The sequence below is a fragment of the Serinus canaria genome, chromosome 3 (assembly GCF_022539315.1).
Source record: "Serinus canaria isolate serCan28SL12 chromosome 3, serCan2020, whole genome shotgun sequence".
Taxonomy (NCBI): Eukaryota; Metazoa; Chordata; class Aves; order Passeriformes; family Fringillidae; genus Serinus; species Serinus canaria.
In genome coordinates, this window is record NC_066316.1 from 66,322,333 (window position 1) to 66,344,883 (window position 22,551).

The 22,551-nt window shown below is 43.9% G+C and overlaps 1 protein-coding gene across 2 annotated transcripts; it reads right to left on the reverse strand.

Annotated features, from left to right (window-relative positions):
- Window positions 1-16,311: 16,311 nt before the first annotated feature.
- MARCKS (myristoylated alanine rich protein kinase C substrate) lies at window positions 16,312-22,312 on the reverse strand. Of its 2 annotated transcripts, none has more exons than XM_050971976.1 (3): window positions 22,036-22,312; window positions 19,455-19,627; window positions 16,312-18,352 (listed from the first exon to the last, which is right to left on the reverse strand). In XM_050971976.1, the coding sequence occupies exons 2-3, from the start codon at window positions 19,551-19,553 to the stop codon at window positions 17,600-17,602; spliced, it is 852 nt and encodes a 283-aa protein (XP_050827933.1). In that variant the 5' UTR covers window positions 19,554-19,627; window positions 22,036-22,312; the 3' UTR covers window positions 16,312-17,599. The 2 variants fall into 2 exon arrangements, with proteins under 2 accessions (XP_050827933.1, XP_050827932.1); XM_050971975.1 differs by lacking the exon at window positions 22,036-22,312 and adding an exon at window positions 19,868-20,023.
- Between the last annotated feature and the right edge of the window lie 239 nt (window positions 22,313-22,551).

A 22,551-nucleotide genomic window follows, 5' to 3' on the forward strand; every position in this document is an offset into this window, starting at 1 on the left:
GAGCTGGGGTCTGCCCTGTTCTTTAGTACAGCAAAGGCTTTTTCACCCCTCCACTGACCCTGCTGAGAGAGGTCAGGCACTAAGCATCACAGAAGTGTTTTTCTCTACTTCTCTGAAGATAACAGGGAAACTTTGGGATCCTTGTTTATTCTCTCCAGCCCTATGAGATGTGTGGGTGTTAAAAAAATCAGGATAGTAGGCCAGAGATTGTGCATGGGACTGCTAACCTACTGCAAGTAGAAAGAGGCAGAGCCTTCTAAAGATTGATGTAATGAGCTGTGGGCAGTATTTGCCTGGGGCAACCCAAATACTGTGCAGGGGGTCTTGAGTGTGTCAGTCTAAGATACTCTATGAATTTGTGAAAAAAGCTCATTTGTGGAGATGTGACACTCTTGCTGGAACAGCAATCCAGTGAGCAGTTGGGCAGACCCCGCTGTCAGGGGGCACAAGCCCTGCAGTAGCCAGGGAGTGCTCACCTGATGGGTTGCTGACAGTGGCTCTTCTTTTGCTCACAGTATCTTCCAAAACTTTCACCAACTCCTTTTGTTGTGCTGAGCACGTCAGCTACAAAGCCCTTATGAAATAAAATACTGGTTCTGTGAAAGATAATTATTATAGGTGTTACGATCCTGAAAAATTTTTCTATTAACTTAGATCTACATTGCTTAAATTACTTTGAAAGAAAATGACAGCGTCTATTTCAAAAATGCGCAGAGAATGTTATATTTAATACAGTTGTCTAAAATGCTATACAGAATGCTTTACTGCTGTGCAATAAAAATAAATAATGTGAATAGTTATATCTTCCTCAAGCACAGCAGTTGGATCTTTTTTTTTTTAATCTTAGGAGGTTGATTTGCCCAGTTCTTGTAAGGGACAATTAAATTTAATGATCTACACTTCAAAAAATGACCTGTGATTCTGAGAATTTTAATTTAATGGTTTCCCTGCTTGAAATACATCTGAAGTGCTTTATTGTTTAAAATAACTGTGTTTGGTGGTTTTTGAAAGTCAAAATAGAAACATCTCAAGGAGACAGAGCCAGCTTTTCCCATGTAAATGGCTAGCATACCACACTAGAGTAATGCCATTCTAACAGGCTTTTTGCCTTTTGGTTTGAACACATGTAACTAATTGCAAAAGGTGCTACATTGAATTTATAAACAGAAGAACACAAATTTTGGAGAAGAAATTATAATTAGTTGAAAGAGGACAAAATCTGTTTCTGATAATGCTTCCTAATTTGTACAATAGCATGACGTGACATTTCCAATGCAGCTGTTTCACTTCCATCTAGACAATTTGTATGGTCAGTTTGGTAAAAATTAGAAGCTGTAGCGAGGTTTTCTGGCTCATTTATAATCCTATGCAGTTTTTTAAGATTTAAAATTGCTGACAACAGAAAACCTGAAGGGGTAAAGGAGAAAAATCAGCAGAAACTATCTTATGACTTGTGGTTTTCTTTGTACAGACATATTCCATAGCAGTTCATATACTTATTTAATTTTGTGAAGGAATATTTGTTTGAAAGGCATACCGAAGGCTTTGGCTCTCTGTTGCTGATAAATCAACTTTTCTCAATGTTCACTGACACCTTCAGAGCTTGGAAATGTGTTTTATTATCTGAACTGGTTAATGAAGAGCAACCAGTCTGTCCATTAATTGTGTCATTAGCTGCATTTAAGTCAGTGTTTACCACCACAGTGCAGTGGATGAGAACTAGCTCTTGCTCCTGTCCCATGAAGTAGCTCTGTGCACTGGCAGTGAAGTCACTTAGATGGGTCCCATGAAACAAACATGCAGAATTTGGGTTTGACAGTGGGCAAAATTGAAGCCTTGCTGTTTATTTCACGCCATCACAGCAAAAGCTGAGTAAAGCACAGCAAGATAAAATCAATTAGTACACAAAATATTTTATGCTAGGGATTTAGTGTAATGCTCTCTGTATAAAAATTTTGATTCATTCCATTATTTAGTGCACTTAATGGGTGTTCCTTAACAAGGGACATCCTTATACATGCTATTTTATGAAACTTGGTAAGCATAGGCAACATTCACTCTTGACAGCTGTAGATCAAATTACAAGCAAGCCACAGAGAATGTTTCTGCAGAGGGAACCCTTACTCCCCCACTGGGCTCCTATGAAAGGCTTGGCCAAAATCCAGCTGACTTTACTCCCCAACTGCAAGGAGCCAGACTGCATTACACTGCTGGCAGCACTCAGCCTCCCTGAGGAGGTTTTTCTGAGCAGAGTCCAAGAGCAGTCACCACCCAGGGCTGCATGGTCTGGTGTGCAGCTGGGGGAACCTTGTGCTGTAACTCGTGGCTGGGGTGGTGGCCAGGAGAAGACCCATCCAGGGCAGCTGGAGCCTCAGCTCTTCCAGCCACCAAAGCAGCTCCTGCAGTGCATGTCAGTGTTGGTGTGGCTGTTGGTGTCTTCACATCCTTGCCTGCCTGCTCATGATTGTCCCCATGGGCTGGTGGAACATTTGTCACAGATGTTGCCAACAACACTGTCCTTGTGGTTACACAGCATGAGGGTGCAGGACCCTGGGCACTTTCATCCCCCCTCAACCCTTCCTGAAAGCACTGGGGCTGATGCAAAGGTGCATCCCAATCTCACATTCTTCAGCAGAGAGGAAAAGTTGGCTTCACACAGGCAAAGCTCTGCTCTCTCCATGGACTGTATAGCTGACATGGTGAAACTGGCAACCCAGCGAAACAACATACAGGGCAAATTTAAAATGCAGCCTTTGTTGTGTACAAACAATGAGGAGACTCATTGGAGTCTCCTCATTGGATTTTAATGGACTTCAATGCACCAGTGGTGTGGTGAATGCCTTTCCCAATTTCTGTTCTGACAGTTACCATATACAGTTGCCATCCTTCACCAAAATGTTTGCAGCCATGCTTAATACTGGTTTTCAAAGTTATGGCTGATGTTCATTTGTGCCGTATGCCAACAGTCATCTCCTGCAAGACAAACGGGGTTTTGTACCTATATCTGTGAGAGTCTGGACTGTTAATGGTTAATGACTCACACAATAGACCACCAAGGAGGTGCCTGAGCATTCCCACCTGAGCCTGAGCTCAGGTGGATACAGAGTGGAGCTTATGCTTTGTGGGCTTCTATCACTGGATCTAGACTGCAACCATCGCTGTGATAAAGCTGGGATCCCCACAGCAGGGAAGACCAGAAGAAGAGGACCAAATGGATGCTGCCAGGATCCATGGAGGGGTGATATTTTTCTCTACTTAATCTATCTCTCTGTCACTCTCTTTCTTGTCTTCTCTAGACCCCTTTTCCTATTTCTTTCTCCCTTTCTACATCTCATTTACTGTTAAAAAAAAATACATACTATTGAATTCAGCATATGGTCTTTTTTGCACCTTAATTTGGGCAGAGAAATCTCTCTAGTAATTTTAATAACTGGTCTTAAGTAATTAGTAGAAGTGATATTTCTTTAAAGGCCTGGTGGAACATCTCAAATTCAAGTAGCAAGCTTGTTTATGCTGCCCTTTAAAAGATCCATGAGTGACCAGGGGGATTCTTGTGGGTTTGTTTGGTTTTGGTGTTTTATCCTTGCTTAACAAAGTACCCAAGATGGCTGCTATTAAAAATCCCTCCTTGTGACTGTTTAGGTAAAGCTCAGTGCCAACTTTCGTTTTAGCTTTAGCTTAGCAGCTTTCATTAATTTCTCACATTCTTCTGGGACTTGGGATTTCCATATTTGGTTTTACTCTTGGATTATATCAGACAAGTTTGAACAAAATTCTTTCAGCTAAATGAATGTGAAAAAAATATATTCCATATGTTGTTATCGAAATCTTCTGTAGCTGTTTAAGTCAAAAATGGCAAGAGAGAAATCTTTGTGTTGGCTTGCAATATAGCCTCTTCAAGAAAACAATCTTAGGTTGAAGAAAATTGGTTAAGCACTTTTAAATCAACTTGTCATTTTTTCTGCATACTATGTAGACCTCTTTCATTTTCCCCTCTCCCTTTTTCTTAATTTAGTTTTTAAACCCTTGTTTCAAATGAGTTTGCCAGGGATTCATTTACTAAGAATATCTTTAATGACATCCCAGTTATCGATACATTTGTCAAGAACCCCAGCTGCTAAGACCAATGGAGTTGAAAAAGACAAAATATACATCATTGCTTCAGTATATCTGTGTATTTCAGCTTCCTTTCCCAGTTCTTACCAGTTTAAGCATCAGACCTGATATCTTGCTTAGGTCAATACAATCACAATTTTTGCATATGTATGGTCAGACTGTTTCTTGCCCTTTTTTTTCCCCTAAAAAGATAAATAACACACAAAACCTAGGCTAAAAAGAGTGGCTGACAAGTAACCATTAAAAATCAGAAAACCACAGAGTCTGAGGTTGCTACAACAGCACTGAGACTTCACACCCTCTTTATGTTCTTATAAAGCTTACAACACACTTTGACAAAAGCCTGTGTTTAGAAAAAGATTAAGCTTTTAAACTCAACTACTTAAATCTAGGAAAAAGTAAGACTCAAGGTAGTTCGATCTCTGGTCCACAAAGTATCTAATAATTTGGAGCACACTGGGGTGTCCTCAGTCTGAGAAATCCTAAACTCTCCCTTTCCTACTCCTTCCCTCCTTCAAGAATGAATACACTGGAGAGCAGAGGAAGGACTTTTCTGTGAGATGGGTTTTCAAATCTCTTCAGCCAGGCGTGGAAGCTTGCCAGCAGTTCCCAAGAGTATGCTAGCTCTCAGCTATTGTAAAAAAAAAGTACATAAAAACATATGTTGAAAATCCCTCACATCCTTCCTTTCCCCCTTTGCTGTGTTTGCCCCTGGCTAAATAGGGCAGCTAGGAGCAGGGTACTGGAATGTCTTTCCCAGGTAGTTTACTTTCTAAGACATTATAAAGGGACCCTAGACATCAAATCCATGTGTGAAGTCAAGGAATCCTGTTATTCCCCCTATTATAGGGAGAACTACAGTGCAGAGAAATTAAACCCTACATTTCTAAATGGATTTCTGCTGTATTCCTCATTCTTTTGTAAAATTCTTAAATACCAAAGGAGTGATTGTTCACATTTAGTTTGGTTGGAGTGGTAAATATTCATATAATCTGAAAGAAACCCCCACAGAACACTTCTAAATCATTGGCCTAATCATTTGCCTGAGATGTATGGCAAAGCAGTGTCAGCGACACTGGAAGAGCACATTTCCCTGGAACTCCAGTTCAGTGCTTTGAGCACACAAGAGTCCTGTCCCTCCTTCGTTCCTGCTTTGTTACCTGAATTATAGGGATGGAAGAGACATCAGCCTCATTCTGGTTTGTTCTGAAGAACACTGCATTACTCTTTTCTTTGCTGATCTACTTCATAAATAACCACATCTCTGATTGTTACAGGCACAGGAGGGGTAGGTACTACTGAAACCCACGTGCTGGCTGTGGCAGGTACCTTTACAAAGAGACCTTCATGTTTAGGAAGAAATTCTTGGTTTCCATGAAAATTGTGTTTGTTAAAAGACCTAAAATTAAGTTTCCATGTGTAACTTTATTTTTGTCAGTTTCTCAACCCTAGCTTTGTACTTCGTATTTTCTTGTTTTAAGAAAAAACTGGGCTCATAACAAACATCCTTAAGTCAATTTCTGCATGTCATTTTAGTGAATAACTCATAAATTTTGATATTTTAAAAAACAAAAAAGGGGAAAACCAAGTTTGTTCTGAAAAGCTGAGACAGACAGGAGTGTGAGATCAGGGAATCTCAGTCTCCACCTAGATCAGATCACAGTGATTACTGGAGTGATGGAAATTACCACTCTCCCTGCTGGCACTTCAGTGATTAATAAAAATACATGCATAGGGGAAGGTGTCTGAATTCCCCTTGAAATAAGCCCAGTCACACTTGGAGGAGAGTGTTAAAGTGTGTGTCCTAAGAGAAAACACACAATGAAGTAGTGCCTGTCCAGGGTAGACATAATAAAGAATGTATATATACATGCTATATTACATGCTGTGTATGTAGAAAAGTGGCTGCAGACTATGAAAATGTGGGCCTGGTTTTAGCACCTGAAGATCAGACCAAAAAGGAGGACTCAGTGAAGAGTGATGAACATTTCTCTTTGTTCAGAAGTGTTATTTTCTTATTCATCTGTTCAATGCAGAACAGCATGCTACAGGCACGTTTGCCATTGTGTCCAGCAACACTACAACACTATTTAGGTGTTGCAGGTTTGCTGCAGGTCCACCATATGTCTTAATATATATCTATACTTGCAGATATGTAAACTGCTACACTTAGCAGACTGTCTTTGTACCTTTGGTCACCACAAAAAAAATCCATGTGGTTTAACGGCAGATGCTAAAGGTTAGGGACACTCCTCTTGGAAAACTAGTTCCTTTTTATGAAACCAGCATGGCAATACTCCACTGCTGGCTTTTTCTATATAGTCTATAGATTTTAAGGAAGGCAGTACACAGGATTACATAGAAAAGAGTTGGGTTTGTATACTACAAACAAGGAGAAGTTTGGAGGGCTAGGAGTTTAGTTGGCTCTTTCATCACATGAAAGTTTATAATAAAGAGAAATCAGTTCTCTGTGCCAGCTGGAGGGAGCACCAAAAATAATTTTGTATAGCTTGTGAGAAAGGGGATTTTACTTAGCTTTTAGGAAAGGATTTCTGACTACAAGTCTAATTCAAAGGGCTAACAGGTTACACAGTAGGAAAGGTGTGGAAACCCTGTGGAGGTCTGAGGTTAGAACAGATCATCTGAAAGGTACAATCTGTCTTTATCCTGTCTTAATGTCAGTGGTGGTCAAAATGTTTATCTTAAGCTCCCTTCCCTACCTATATATCTTTGCTTTGTAATTTTAATTCAATGTAATGATTTCCAAAAGGTCTTGAGAGATCAGGGAAAACTTTGTCTTGTGCTTCAGTAAAAGTAGTACAGGAAAGGGAGTGTATAATAACAGTTGTCCACAATTTATGTCATGAGATATATATGTATAAACATCCAACTAAATAAAAACACACATGCACTAACAGCCACATATTATTCTTAATGCAGTTATCAATAAGGTCTCTATGCAAAAACAGATTTTGGAAATAAATCAATCACTGTTAATAATATATTTCATTACATGTTGACTATTCAGTCTACGGCGTAGACTCTATAGAGTTAGGTATTATACACTCACAGGAAAAATTAGAACTATTCTTTAAGTGTATCTTCCTCAAAAGATGCTCAAAACAACCCTGTTGGGCCCTTGCCATTGCACTCAAAAGAGGAGTAATGCTTGAGTGATATTACCTGTGAACCACCTTAACCCTGGGATTCCTGTTGCCTGTGTAGTCCCCATTTTCTGTTTCTGAGTTAAATTTCTTTTCCTGAAGCACAGTCCTTTGCTGAACTTCTGCTTGATTTTTGGACTGTCTCTCTCATGTGTATTATGAGTATTCTGAGTTCCCCTCTACATGCACTTCCAGTGCTCCCAATATGGCAGCAAACAATTGACTGTTATAAAATGAAGTTACTTTTTTAGCTGACTTTTCTCAACACCTATTTTCTTAGTTCTTATTTCCATTGCTGTGTTTATGAGAATGTTGCACAGGAGAGCATCAAAAAATATTACTGAAGTCAACATCTATTACAGCTCCTAACTCCCACTGAACTACTAAACTGGGTATACAGTCAGAAGAGATAATACCAGGCAATTGACATGGTTTTTCATTGTGAAGCTTATCTTGTCTATTTTTAAAAATTTTATCCACCTAAAAATACATTTTTCTCTAGTGTATTTTCAGTTATCTTTATTAGCTGTTTCATCTGTATCTTCCCTAGGCCCTTGTTACATCATGTTGTGGTTCCACTCACCTTACATCTCTCTGTTCTCTGCCAGTCCCTTTCCTTCTGTTTTTACACACCTCACCATTTTTTCCCCCTCATTCCTTTATCTTTTTTACCCAAATCTTTCATGAAGCCATACCTAAAGCATGGTTTAGGTATAGTTTCATGAAAGTTTATCTAGGTTTCCAGATTATCCTATTTCATTTTTGTTGTCAAAAGCTCTCACTAATGACTCAGAAATTGTTCAGCTAATTTCCTAAAGCTGTGTGAAATCCTTTGACAACTACTTTTAAATGTTATTCTCTTTACTATTTCCCTCTCCCTTGGCATGTTGTAGAGAGAGTTTTCCAAGTCTAACACTCTCAGTAGCAACAAATGCTCGATGTCCCAGTGGTTATGTTGGCTAAAACAATTTTAGGGAAATTCCCTCCCATAGCTCTCCCATGTGGCTAGCAATAGAGACTATAAATATAGCCAAACCACAAGCATTTTTACCACTTTAGCTGATTTATGCAACATGACGGTGAAAATGTCATCAGGCAATCCCTGCACTACCATTTCTGTCTGTGTTAGAGGAAAAGTTGGCAACCTTTTTAAACTTGTGATTTGCAGGTAAGAGCCTCTGATAATTTTGCCATAGTGTTCTAGAAATCACAGGGAACACAATCGATTTTACAAACTAGTGAGGCCACTTTTTTCAATGCCATTTGGAAATAAATATGAAATAATAAACAGTTTTTTCTTCTGTTTAATGAACAATACACACATTAATTTTATCTGCTGGTCCATGAGGACTCACAGCATTCCAGGTGATAGATCTGAACCAATTTTCCAGTAGTTCCATTCTAAGTCAACTGGAATAATACATTTTCTTTTATATCTGAAGTTCTGGAATACAATTTGGATAGATAACTTCTTACTAAAACTCCTGGGAATCACAAATTATAACGGGAAAATTCTGATTAAGGTACTTTCTTAATAGAAAAGAAAATCAATGAAGAGTCTTCTTTTCTGTACTTTAACATACCAATATTTAACCAAGCTGGAGGATAACTTTTGATAAAAAATTAATAATCCCTGAAAGAAAAATCATATCTCTAAATGCAAATAATTCTTCCTAAAATGGGCACCTTCCCAGCTTTCCAAAAACCCACAAGTACTTCCATGCTGGAAATTGCTGCCAGTGCTCAAAACAGCCACTTGAAAGAGTGAAAAGTATCTTAGTTTCAGTACATGAGAATGGCCTCGAAGTGTCACTAGAGAGCTATCGATAATCTGTTTCAAGCTATATTTCAAGGTTTTGGGGCTGCCTGATCTTTTCACTCAAGGGCCACTTTTAACTTTATCTTTGTTATTGCTTGCACTGCCCACCAATATGTGTGGCCATGAAAATTCCCTGGCCGTTTGCACACGGATGGCAAGGCTTTCAGTATCACAGTTCCACTTTTCTGATGGCAAAGAGCATGAAGTGAAAAAAGAAACTTGCAAATAACAGATCTTGGTGGGCGGGGGGAGTGGGAAAAAAAAGGAAGTGGGTAATTTATTCCCTCTCCCTTCATAATCTTGACCAAGATAAATAGAAATGTGATTCTAACAATGGTAGGAAGTGAAGCAGCCTAACCTTTCTGCATTTAGCCTGGAAGCTATTTCAGAGTAGGGACTGTCTCTCAGAGATGTTTACACACAGTGCCTGGCACAAACAAGACTCATATTTAATCCTGGCCTTTAGAGCCCATATCACAGTATAAATATTTCCTAGTAGTAGTAGCAGTCTTACAGAAATGAACCTTTGTTTACACTGCTGTTCAGAAGCCGTCCTTGGCCCTGCTCCTCCTGCGGGATTCCTTCCCAGCTGTCCACGTCACCATCATCTGCAGTCTGATTGCCTTTAATGGGGCAGATTCATGTGTAAGGACGCCTGCAGTATGGAAGGTTTTTAAATGTCCAGTTTCACTTGCAAATGGTGCATTTCTTACACCTATGTTGCTTCATTCAAGTGCTGCTGAGAAGGTCTGATGTTCAGCACCATTTTTTAGCCTCATTGTAAACTTGTGTGGCTTCTCTGAAGTTACACTACAAGTGTCCTCATTCTATCTTTGTCAAAAAAGATGAAGAGCGTATTATTTCTCCTAAAATCCTCAGGAAGAACTCAGCGCTTCCATCTTCTGTATCTCTGTGACAAAGCCACACCGAATGTTTTTCCAGCAATTGCTTTTGTAGTTAAATCTGGCACACCTGCCACGAAGCATTAGGAGTAGGAAAACTTCAGAAGTACTAGTTTGTTTCTACTTCTATATATCCACAGACTACTGAACTAATGACTATCATAACATATATGCAATAACAACAAGATGCAAGTCAAGCCCCTAAAGCCTCTTTAGATTAGATTAGATTTGCACTGGGATTTAAATAGAGAACAGTTGGCTTTGAATCCCACTGTTTTTTAAAATTGATAGTCCTATTATAACACCACTTTAACACCCTTTCTTTCTTCTCTTTGGCCCAATTTATAATGAGAGCAGAAGCTTCGTTATCTTGAAATTACAATTTTCTGTGCAAGCAACACGAAGGCAAAAAATTCACCAGATTAACACAGCATTCAGTGGATAGCAATGATGACCACAAAGAATACTTTTTTACATTGAAAATAGCAAATTTTTCTGATGATTTATCCAGAGGAGCTTGTAAATACATTTCTGCATCATCACTTTGATGTATAAGCTTGTTGATCATTAGAAAGATTCCATGTGACGGAGGCAGAAGAAAAGCCTGGACTGATGAATTTCCAGAGAATAAACTCTCACATATATAACAATGAAGCTAAGTTTCCAGCAGCATTTCATTTTGGTCATGGTTCATTTGTAACAGCAACATGTGAAAGTGCTCCTGTCCATTTTGCCAGTATGGTCCTGAGGGTCTTCAGCCTCTTAATTCAGGCAGACACAGTAGTTTCTGGTACCTTTATTGCACACCATTTCTTGTGGATTCTGGGTGGATGCTGCACAGAAGAATCAAATGTGTTTCTCTTATCATTAGCAACATCTATCAGGGAATTTCATAAGGGCATTGCATAGCTTAAGAAACTTTGGGAAGCACTGATTTTGGCCTCACTCTAGTGTGGCCAAGTTCCATAAAAGGGAAGTTAGCTTATTTAGCATACATATGAATGACATTGTTTCTCCATGTGAACATTAACTTGTAAAGTTGTTAAACAGCAGAATAAAATATCATAACAATTTTCAAATTTACCTGTATAAAAACATCCAGAGAAATTTTGGAATCATTTTGAGAGAAATTTGGAATTTTGAGAGAAATTTTGGAATCATTTTCACTCCACTTTGAATTATTATAATGTAGCTTGAAACAGATTATCAATAGCTCTCTAGTGCTTTGAATTATCTGCCTGGATATTTATTAGAAAGCAAAAACCTATGTAGGATATGCAAAAATAGTACTGAGGGAAAAATAAAAAAGATCACTTTTCTTCCTGTGTTCTGAGTATCAGTCCATGATTTCTGTCATTTTATTTAATTACCAAGGTGGGATATATTTGCTGCCCAGTGTCCTAAGAGGAGGTAAGTCCTCTGAGGTATATCTGCTAAGATTGCTTTAATAGACTCCTAAACTATGATGTGGGACTTGTGAGTGGCCTAATGATTCATTCCTGAAAAATGTTACCTTCCCCAATCAGTTTTGGACTTGGTTTCACTGGTGATGTCTGAAAGGAACATGGATCTGCACTCCAGTGGAAGCAGTGTCTCTCATAAGTAAATGATATTATTTAAAGACAGAACAGGGGTACTTTGAGCCTATGACAGTCTTGCTTCAGGGGCCTAAAAAAAGCAGTTTCTTCTTTAGTTCCTAAAACTTGAGGATTGGTTTCTTTTTTTCTCTTGGTCCCCTTTTAAAGGCCCTGCCTGTGCAGGTCTTAACTGGTTCAAAATGGTTATTTTCCAGTGAGATTGAATGGGTTTTGCTTCCTTTGAACAGCAGGTGACCCTTGTAAGCATGGCTTATTGTGTCATCAAATTCATTTTAAATACTCAGGTGGTTCTCCATACCAAACTTCAGAGAAGTAACTACTCTAGTATAGGCTAGAAAGGAATTTTTTGCAGCTATTAGAACTACTCAGCAAGAACAACTTACCTAACCAACAGATCCATAGGTATTTTTCTCTTGTTTTGGAAACTAAGGTGTGAACTTCAGGAGAAAGAGTCTCATTTGTACTGTATCTAAAAATAAATCTCTAGTCACTATGGTCTCTGCAAAGAGCAACTATCAAATATTTTATTACCCATAGTATCAGCTGTGATGTTGGAAAATACCCCAGAAAGTGGCATTGCTTGGCTCAAAACATTCCCTCTCCTGCACTCTTCTGGTGCAGGTTATCACACACATGGCCATAGGAACTATCCCAAGAATCCTAACTCCTGGATTATTTGCAACTTGGTGATAAAAAATGCATACTTCACCAGTAAGATTTCCCTGTACTTGCAGTTCTAAAATCAAAATTGTGCTAAGTGAAACAAACAAACAAACAAACGAAAACAAAACCACAAAACCCAGCCCCCTCCGTTTAACTTAATAATGTCTTTGATATTTTATCTAAATTCACCATATCTTAGAACTAACATTCCATATATGTTGTTTGTGTCTTTCTAATTGCAAATATTAATGTTTTGTTTCACCTAGTACCTTGATAGTCCTGTTTTGGATAAACATGCCTTCCTGCAGCAAAGACTGAGAGCAAAGATGTGTAAATAATACTTGTAAGCATCCTCAAGACTTCAAAACATTCTACAAACATTTACTTAACCTTTATGTCACCTCCACCAGGTAACATAAGAGATATCCTAAAAATGGGGCATTCTGAATATGAATTCTTCTGTATAAAGAATACCTCTAGCTTTTGGATGAGAAGTATACTCAACAACACAGCCCAAATTTACATATATCTAACTGTACTTCATAGGGCAATATTTTGTATTCATAGGGCAATATTTTGGTCACCCTTCTGTTGAGGCATAATTGCCACTTGGATCTCATTGCTAACCCTGCTCTGATCTTCCCAAAAGGCAACGTTTCCACTTCAGAGCAATCTCAACAGTTGTCCTAGTAAACACATCATACTACATCTTCCCTTTCTCAATCCTCAAACAAGCAACAGGCCTTGGAAGCTCACCACCACCCTGGCTCTCCCCAGGCAAGGCAGCGCACAGGCTTTCAGAAACCTTGCACTTCTTGGTAGCACCACCTCCTACACTCCCTCACTGGAGCGACAGGAGCCTGCTTGCCTCTGCCCTGCCAGACTCATTGCAATTCCTACAGCTCCCATCACTGACAGCTAGCCCAGGACCTCAGCTTTGTAAGGAGAACAAATTAATCCCACTGTCTACACCATGTTATAAACAATGTACCATTCTCACTTGCTTCTTACTTCAGGAAAAAAAGGACCTGCTTTATTCTATACTGGTGACCTGAGTATGGTTAAAAAAAAAATAAAATTGTCCTAAGCTAGAATCAGGATGCTTTCAACTAAGCTATATCATCATGAAAAACACATTTCACCTCAGTCTCTCAAAACAAACACTGAAACCAGTCCAATACTGCCAGTGATGACCTTTTACTACTCTTTCACTATACAAAATAGCATAAAAACCAAAATCACAGGACTAATTTTGCAGGAAACTATTAACCAGCATTACAGCTTCAGGGTAGAATGTGTACTGTTCTAGATTTTTTTAAAGGACTTGTAACTTAGAAAAACTCAAACAGTCAGATGAAAACCTTCAACCTTCATCTGATCATCTGCAAGTAAGTTCAAGAGTTAGCTGTTTCAAACAATACTGTAGAACAAAAAACATTCTTCAAACATAGACAACATCATAATAAAGGAGTAAAATACACATGCAACACTTGTACCTAACACAACCAACAGGAGTTTTAGAAGAAGCTGATAAAAGACTTGATTTGTATCCAAGGATTGTGGACACAAGCAAGAAGGTGATGGCACTCCAGCAGAAGACAAAGCCTGGATTCCACTTCCCTCACCCATCTTACCTTTCCCTTTTCCTGCCTTGCTTCCTTGCCTGAAGGCAAAGTCTCTACAGTTTCACATCAATAAGTATCAGGACCAGATACAAAACTCAAGTACTTGAGATAAGACACCTTCATTTGGAAAATCTGAAATGTAGTTTAGATTTTACCAAGGAAGGCATGAGATCTTTTGTACAACCAGGTTACATTCTTGAACAAGGAAAACTGTTGTCTCAGTGTAAGTAAATAAACAAAAGAAGTAAATCTCTAGAGCCCCTAGTCAGGTAAAATTAGATTCCAGTGTTTTATCTAAAAATATGACATTGTTTCAGCTCAACAGAAATTACCATGTTCATAGCAATAACAATATTCTGCTTAAAAAGAACCACGATATAGGAAAATGGGTTTGAAATCACACATTTTAAATTCACATATGCTCTGAGAGAATTTGTTGAAATTACAATACTTACTATAATTGGCATTTTCATCAAGGCAACCAATGCAATTAAAAAAAAAAAAAAAGTATAAAGCTTTCTTGGTAAGATGAACCACCTGACCAGTCACTAACACCCAGCCCCTTCATTTTCCTTGTACATAAGAAAGGATATTCCACAATTCCACAGAAATGACTACTCAGTCCCCTGGGGACCCAGGAAGAAAAAATGCTCCTGCTCAATTCTCTGGCAGGAGGTAGCAGTTGAGAACTCCTCCATTTCCATGATTCCAAGTCATTTCTTGACTTCTGTCTTCTTAAACCACAGAGTGGAAAACTGGCATCATCAAATCTCACCCGACTGTTGGGACAGGAAGAGCAGACCACGCAACTGGTGTTCTTAAGATGCACTTCTGAAACTCTACCAGTGTTAGGACTTGGAAATGTATTTCAAGTCAAATCAAGCCACAGAATGACAAAGCCCCAAGCCAAGAGTCCATCTGCCAGGGACAAGAGCAAGTCTCCACTCCCAGGAATAGGAAGCGCTTCATAAACCACCAGCTGAGTAAAAAAAACCATGAAATCTCAAGAGTTTAAGAAAAATCTGAAAAATAACTTTACTAGCAATTATTTTCTTCATATGTACATACATAGATTGACCAAAAAAAAAAAAAAGAAAAAAGAAAATAAAAAAGAAGAAATTCAGACTTCTCTTTAAGAATCCTTGGATTCAAATATATATATTTATTAAAAAGAGACATTGACTCTATGGCCAAGACATTATGCGTCTCAGAACAGGTTTTTACAGCCATGGTATAAAAACCCCTTAGCAAAGCAGTTGTGCACTAGACTTCAAACACATGTACTCCAGGAATGACACTGGTGTGGAGGATCTTGTTTTACATCCATTTATTTTTGTCCCTCAGCAATTATAGCATAAGTTCAATACATTTCTAAAGTTATAGAGAAATACCAGGGCAACTAGAGTACATACAAGCCAAAGTTAAAATGGTAGACAGCTGAATTAAAAAACAAAAAACCAAAAAAAAAAAAACCCAAATAAAACAAAAAGAAGTATGCATTCACCAGGAAATCTACTATACTTCATTCAGTTTAGGCTTTGTTCTTTAGGGAACAAGGTGCTAACGTGCCATTTTCTCATAAAATGAATCATAATTGCTTCCAAAGAGTTTCTGCTGAAAATGGTGGAAGCAAATAAGTGTAACACTAAACTTTCTCCTATAAACTTAGAAGCAACACTTTCTTGAATCAATTTCCACCCTCCAAACACCACTGCTGCTTTTCTTACACGAACTCACTGTTTTATTAAGGCATAATTGCCCTGAGCAATATGCTGGAAATTAGCCAAAAAGCCTAACAATTAAAGGCAAGCACCAAGTAAGTTTTTTTTTTAACAAATTTTGAAATCTGCTTTGAAACTCACCTGTACTTGGGAGTAGCACTTGAGGAAAAAAAGAAAATATTGCTTTTAATTACTTTAAGTTGAATGGCAGTGTTAGTTTCCCCCTTCTCCTTCCAGGCCAAACTTTCAAGACAATCATCCAGGTACCAAAGCAGGACCAGCACACCGACACACCAAAGTGAGATATCTGTTCAAGAGCTTAATTTTTAAGCAACTCAGCATAAAAATTTCAGTGCCCCACCTTAAGCAATTAAAACGAAATCTTATTTTCCTCAAGAGGCAAGATCCTCACACACTGGATACCTCTGGTCTTAAAAGCAAGATGGAGCCTGGACAGGAGAATCATACACTACATGCTCAGACTGCCTTACAGTCTTCTTTTTAAAGCCAGAAAAGCCTACAAATTACCTGGTGCACTGCACACTTTCTCTGTAAAATGCACAGTATTACAGAGTCCAAGATCCAGGAAGGTACTTTTCAAAGCTAGTGCTAACAGCACACATGACTGTCTCTGTACAAATTTAGGCAATGCTGGCTAGGCCCTCTAAGCTACCAGAGTATCCATAAAAGAAAGACAACCAAATTATACATTTTATTCACATTTATTTTTCGCTTTTAGTGTGCTCACAGAAAATTAGAACACCTTAAGCAGGAGTTTAATAGCAATTTTTGTAAGCAAAGTTACATTCCATCTCTAAGTCAAATTGGTCAAAGCTTCTCCAGTATTTACAAAAACATGATAGACAAGATGCTACACAAAAAAAAAAAAAAAAAACATTGCATCTGAAGAGTTTTCCTTTATTTTCAAAGACAACTGGAAAAGAAAGCATTGTCTGCTGTAATCAAAAACATACCACAGTATAAACAGTAACCATTCCACTTATCACAGCTTGGTTGAGTTTAAAATTTGTGTTTAAAAGGTCCAAGATGACTGCAGTTTTACAAAAATGGGCAGGGTGGAAAGAGTTGCAAACTTCATGTGCTTCTGGATATCAAGATTTGTTTTTTTTATACAATAGTCACAGTTAAAAACACCCTGCTGGTAATACATAATTACACTTTATTAAGGTCATAAACCAGCAATAAACAATAAAGCCTATACAACTTGTATTTCTACTTAATCACTGACTGATACAGCTAACATGAGATAAGTGAAAAGTTCCTATGGTTTAAATGAATTTCTAAGACTATGATCTCTTTATCTGGGTATTGATTTTTATTTTTTTTTTCCTTTTTCCTTTCCTTCTTAATCAAGACTTGTAGTGTTGTAAACCTTATAGAACATCTGCCTCACAAAATACATCGTAATAACTTTCTTTTAAAAAAAAGACTAACCCCTTACATCATTTCTGGCGGGGCGCGCTCCCGGCAAGGGCTGCGCGCCCCGGGTTCCCCACTGCGGCCCCTGTCACTTCATTTGATATCCCTTATTGACCCACCCATCTCCTTCATATATGGGCATGTCCATAGACCGATCGGCAAAAGTTTTATAATATGAAGAGAGTTGCAAAGTATGAAATTAAAAAATAAACGAACAAAATTTAAAAAAGCAAAAAACCAACGGAAAAAAAAAAAAACCGAACCAACCAAAACAAAACATTAATACTGATGAAAAAAAAAACCCCAAAAAAACCAAAATATAAAGGATGGGAGAGGAAGGCGGAGGGGAGCCCCCCTCCGCCCGTTGGAATGGCGGCAACATATAACGATTTGAGATGGGAGCTGCGGGGGGAGAGAAAAAAAAGAAACGAGACATCTTTTAAATCAATCCCTGGTTGTAGACAAGTTCTCCGAGACCAGTACCTGGCACCACTCCAAAAACAAACAGGGGGGAAGAAAAGTCCGTCGGCGAGGGGCGGCGGCGGCGCTTACTACTCCGCCGACTCGGCGGCGGGTCCCTCCGGACTGCTCTCGGCGGGGGGCTCCTGCCGCGCCGGCTCCTCCGCGGGGGCCGCCTCCTGCTCGCCGCTGCCCGCCTCATTCGTGGCGGCGCCGGCGCCCGCCGCCTCCTCCGCCTTCCCCTCCGCTGCCTGCTGAGGCGGCTGCTGCTCCTCGGCCGCCGCCGATGCCGGGGCCTCTTCTCCCGCCGCCTTCTCGGGGGCGGCCTCGTCCGATTTGGCCTCCTGCGAGTCCCCCGCCTCCTCCTTCGCCGCCTCGGCGCTGCCGGCCGCGCACGCCTCCTCGGCGGCCGCCTTGCCCTCCTCGCTGCCCGCCGCCTCGGGGGCCGCCGCCTCCTCCTTCCCGCCCTCCGCGGCCGCGGCGGCGGCGCCGCCCTCGCCCTCGGCCCCCTCGCCGGCCTCCTTCTTGTTCTTCTTGAAGGAGAAGCCGCTGAGCTTAAAGGACTTCTTGAAGGAAAAGCGCTTCTTTTTTTTTTTCGGGGTCTCGCTGCTGGACGAGGGGGTCGCGCCCTCCTCAGTCTTGGGGGAGGATTCGCCCTCCGCCGGGGAGGCCGGCTCGGTGCTCTCCGCCTCTCCCGCCTCCTTCTCGGAGGCGGGCTCCGACGAGGCCGCCTCCTCTTTGCCCGTCTCCTCGGCGGGCGCGCTGCCGTTCGCCTGCACCTCCTCCTTGCCCGCCTCCGCCGCCGCGGGGGAGGCGTCGCCGTTCACCTTCAAGTGGCCGTTCTCCTGCAAGACAAGAACCAGCGTTACCGGCGGTGCCCGGGGGGGTCGCGGGGTGCCGCCGCCGCCCTCCCCGCCCGCCAGCCTCGCCGCGCCGCTTCCCGCGGTTCGAAGCCCCGCGCTCTCGCCGGGCCGGGCGCCCCCACCGGCGGGCAGAGCGCGCTGCGGCCGCCAGAGGGCGCCCCGGCTCCACGCAGCGGCGGCCGCCTGGCTCTCCCCCGCCCTCGGCGCGCCCCGTCCAAGCCGCGGCGGCGGCGCGGGGCGGGGAAGGCGAACAAAGCTCGCCCGGCCCGGCCCCGGCCCCCCGCCCGCCGCGGCCCCTCTGCGCCCGGGCGGTGCGGCGAAGCGCCCCCCGCCTCCCCCTCCCCACTCACGCCGCATTTGCATCTTTCGGGCGCCCGGAGCGCGGCTGGCTGCCCGGGGCGGCAGCTGCGGGGGCGGCGGGGGGTGGCTGCTCGCAACGCCGCCGCCGCTGCGCGGGGCAGCGGTGGCACGGCCAGCCCGGCTCACGCGTGGGGAGGGGGCGCGGGTGGGTGACAGAAAGCCGTGTCCCGCGGCTGGCGATTCCCCAGCGGGGCTGCCGTGGACGGGGCGGGCGGGCAGCCCCCGGCCCGCGCTCCCGCCCGAGGGGGCTGCCCGCGGAGCCTCCTGCCCGGGGTCTCCGGGCCCCGCTACTACACGGCCGTCCGGCTGTGCCACGAGAGGCGTTCTGCGCGAGGCACCGAGTGTCTTCGGGAGGAGGTTAAGCGGGCAGAAAAGCCAAGCCTTGTAAGATCCTTCCGTTTACGAGCCATTGGGACACTCCACCATAATACACGAGGGATTTAAAAGAAAGAAAGAAAGAACCGTGCCCCTTCCCCCCCGCCCCCCCACGCAGGAAAGATAAAGGAAGGAATCATTCAAAGCCGAGCCCGTTTAACCAAAACAAAGAAATTATTCCTTTGCCTCGAGTTGCAAAGATAAAAGGATCGACCGTATTCTCCATTGAATGTGCCACTGGGGCATCAAAGGAAGAAGAATTAGACAGGATGCGAAAGAGAGTCCGTCGAAGTTGGCTTAAAAAAAGGAGTAGATTTAATATTTTTTTAAATTTCTTTTCGTTTTTTACCTGTCCATTCGCCTTGGATGGAGATGCAGCCACTGCTTCCCCAGGTTTCTCGGCGGAGGCTTCGCCCTTTGCAGCGGTCTTGGAGAACTGGGCACCCATGCTGTCTTATTCAACAAAGAAACTCAACAGATCCAAAAGGAGGGGAAACAAAGAGCGTTGGGTTGGTATAAATACTGGGCGACCAGCAGCAGCAGCAACACACACACACACCAGAGGGGAAAAAAAAAGAGAAGAGAGAACAGAACCGATTATAATGCACTCCTTTTAAAAAATTTAAAGTTGAAGAGATCAAAAAGCAGCAGCACAGGAGGGAGGGGAAAAAAAGGGAGGAAAAAGTCGAGCAAAAAAAAAAAAAAAGGAGCCCAAGTTTAGTAAAAAAGAAGTAATAAAAAATCCCAGATTTGTAGCCGTACTGTAGACAAGGAGAAAATGGAGAAATCTCCCTGGTTGCTAATAAGATGCGGAGTCCAACGCCCAAGTGCACAGATGAATGGGCTTCCCGAGCGGTGACGGCAGCGCTCCGCCCGGCGCCGGCCAATCGCGGCCGCCGTGCACAAAGGGGGGCGGGGCCCGCCCGCCCGGCGAACAATGGAGCCGCGATGGCAGCGGTTTGAAATCGGCCCCCGGCCGATAATGAATGTGCCGCTCCGCTCCGCCGCGGCGCGGGCGGGCGAGCCGGGCCCCGCGCCGGGCCGCCAACAAAACACCCCGAGCGAGGGAGAGCGAGAGAGAGAGAGAGAGAGAGAGGGAGCGGGGCGGGCAGGCAGGCAGGCAGGGACAATGGTGCGAGGGGCGTGCGGGTGAGTGCGAGTGTGAGTGAGAGCGTCCCGGCCCCGCCGCACGCCCCCGCCCGCTGCCGCCGTGAGAGAGCAACAGATAGTGTGTGCGAGCCCCGGGCGGGGGAGAGCGAGGGAAGGAGGGGATTTGCTGCTTGCTTTTGTTTTTTCCCCCCTTTGTGTTTTTTTTTTTCCCATTTCTTTTCTTCCCGGGTTTAATTGGTCGCGATTGTTAAATCGCCCCCAATTTGGAAGGTATTTGAACCACGTAGATCGGGTTTCGCCGAACGAGATCACGAGTCGAAATTAGTAGGTCTGTAGGCCAGATGTTGCAAACGCTAAAGCAGCGGCAGCAGGAGCCGCTGCCGGAGCAGAAACGGACCCCTCCCCCATAGCGATATTGGCTTGGAATAAAATATTTTGTGATTAGCCTACGGCTCTAATTAAATTCTGCTGTCTGATTATTGCAGATTTGTGTTTTTAAAGTATTTTCTGAGGCGGTGACCCACTTCACGATTACATTTCCATGCACTCAAGTAGTGGGCGAAGCGACATTATCAGGGAAACATTCACGCTTTCCCAAACCTCAGCCCCGAGTGTGTATTTACGTTAAATTTAAACCCTCGAATAAGATGTAACCCGAAACTAATGCATCCGAATTACTGGTGATCTGGAACGCTTATCAGCGCTGGGGTGGGCGAAATATCACGGACCCGAGTGATTTCCTTTCTCGGGGGAGGGGGCGGTGAGTGCGGGGAGCCGGCCGGCTCCCTCCCTCCGTGCTGCGATGCGGGGAAGGCTGGCCTAGATCCCCTCCCCCCTCCCCGGCACCCCCATCCCCTTTTAAGGAGCAGAAACTAGCGTCAGAAAGATCGTTTCCCATAGTCGGGTAATCTCCTCCGAACGCCTCTTGTTTATAAACAAGGATGTTAAAATGATTCCGATAATGAAGGGCTGCGGAGCGGGGAGGCTCAACTCAGCCGCCCACCTCCCTCTCCCCGTGGATTGCCGGGGCTGGCGGGATCGGTGGGCTTCGTGCGGACGCCGAGAGCCGCCTCTCGGTAACCCCGGCAAGGGCAGCCGGTTGCTTTCAACCGCTCGAGGGGATTACTTCATTTCTTGGGGGGGGGGGGGAGGGCAAAAAGGGGCATTTGGCTGGTGTTTTTCGCGAGGAGGATGAAACCTCTCCCTCCCTCCCTCCCGCCGCATTTCACGCACAGCGGCCGCAGCCGCTGCCGCCGCTCCCTTTGTCTCGGCCGCCGCCGCCCGCCCCGGCGAGCACGGCGCAGCAGCGTCCCGCTCCCCCGGGGGCAGCCCCCCACGCCCACCCGTGCGCCCCGCGCAGGCAACACCCGCAGCCCCCGGGGCCGGCGCGGGGGGCGGCCGCCGGCCCTGCCGGGGTGACCGCCCACGGCAGGGCGGGGGTGCCGCCGCCGCCGCCGCGTCCCGAGGCTCCCTCGGCGGGGCCGCGCCGCCGGGCGGTTCCCTTGGCGACGGCGGGGGGCGGCGGGGCCTCCATGGTGGGATCGGGAGCGGAGCGGGGAGGGAGCGGCTCAGCCCGCCCCGGCGTCACCTGCGGCCGCCGGCCCCGCTGCTGCGGGGCTGGGCTGGGCTGGGCTCGGCGGGGCCGGGTGGGGCCGGGGTCGTGGCCGGGGGCGCCGCGGCGGCAGCTCCGGGGGCCGCAGTGGCGGGAGGCGCTCCCCGGGGATCTGCCGGCTGCCGCCTTTCCCTGGCGTGCTGGTGGAGTGGTGTGCGGCAGCGGGCACCGGCGGCAGAAGGGACGGAGCGAGCTGTGGAGGGCTCACCTTATGGCGTGACGGCACCGCAACCGTGGGGCACGGCCAGCCGGACTGCTTCCTTCTTCGGGATCCTCCCCCGCTTCTCAGCTGCACGCGTTGTGTTTTGCCTGCTCCTTTTAATCTGGATATTAAGGAAGTCGTGATTTTGTTGGTGGTGGTTTGGGTTTTTATCTTTTTAGACTGGTTTATGTAACAGATCACCTAAGAAGACCTGCTGGAACACCATGATAGGACTTCGCAGTCAGTATCAAAAGGCACCTGTCCATCCTGAGCGGGTATATGCAATTTCAACGGTACGGGCATATGGATTTCTACTTTCCACCGTAGCTACGTCTGAATTTCAGAGTAGCGTCAATAGAAAATTTCACATGGTGACCGGGAGTTTAGACGATGTGTTTTGCATTATGCTTTTGATATGTTTTTCAACCATTTCAATGTTTTACAACTTGAAAAGAAAAAGAGAAAGTAAAAAAAGCTAAGCCTTGACTGATCTTACTCTAGGTACTCAGTTCCACAAGTTTT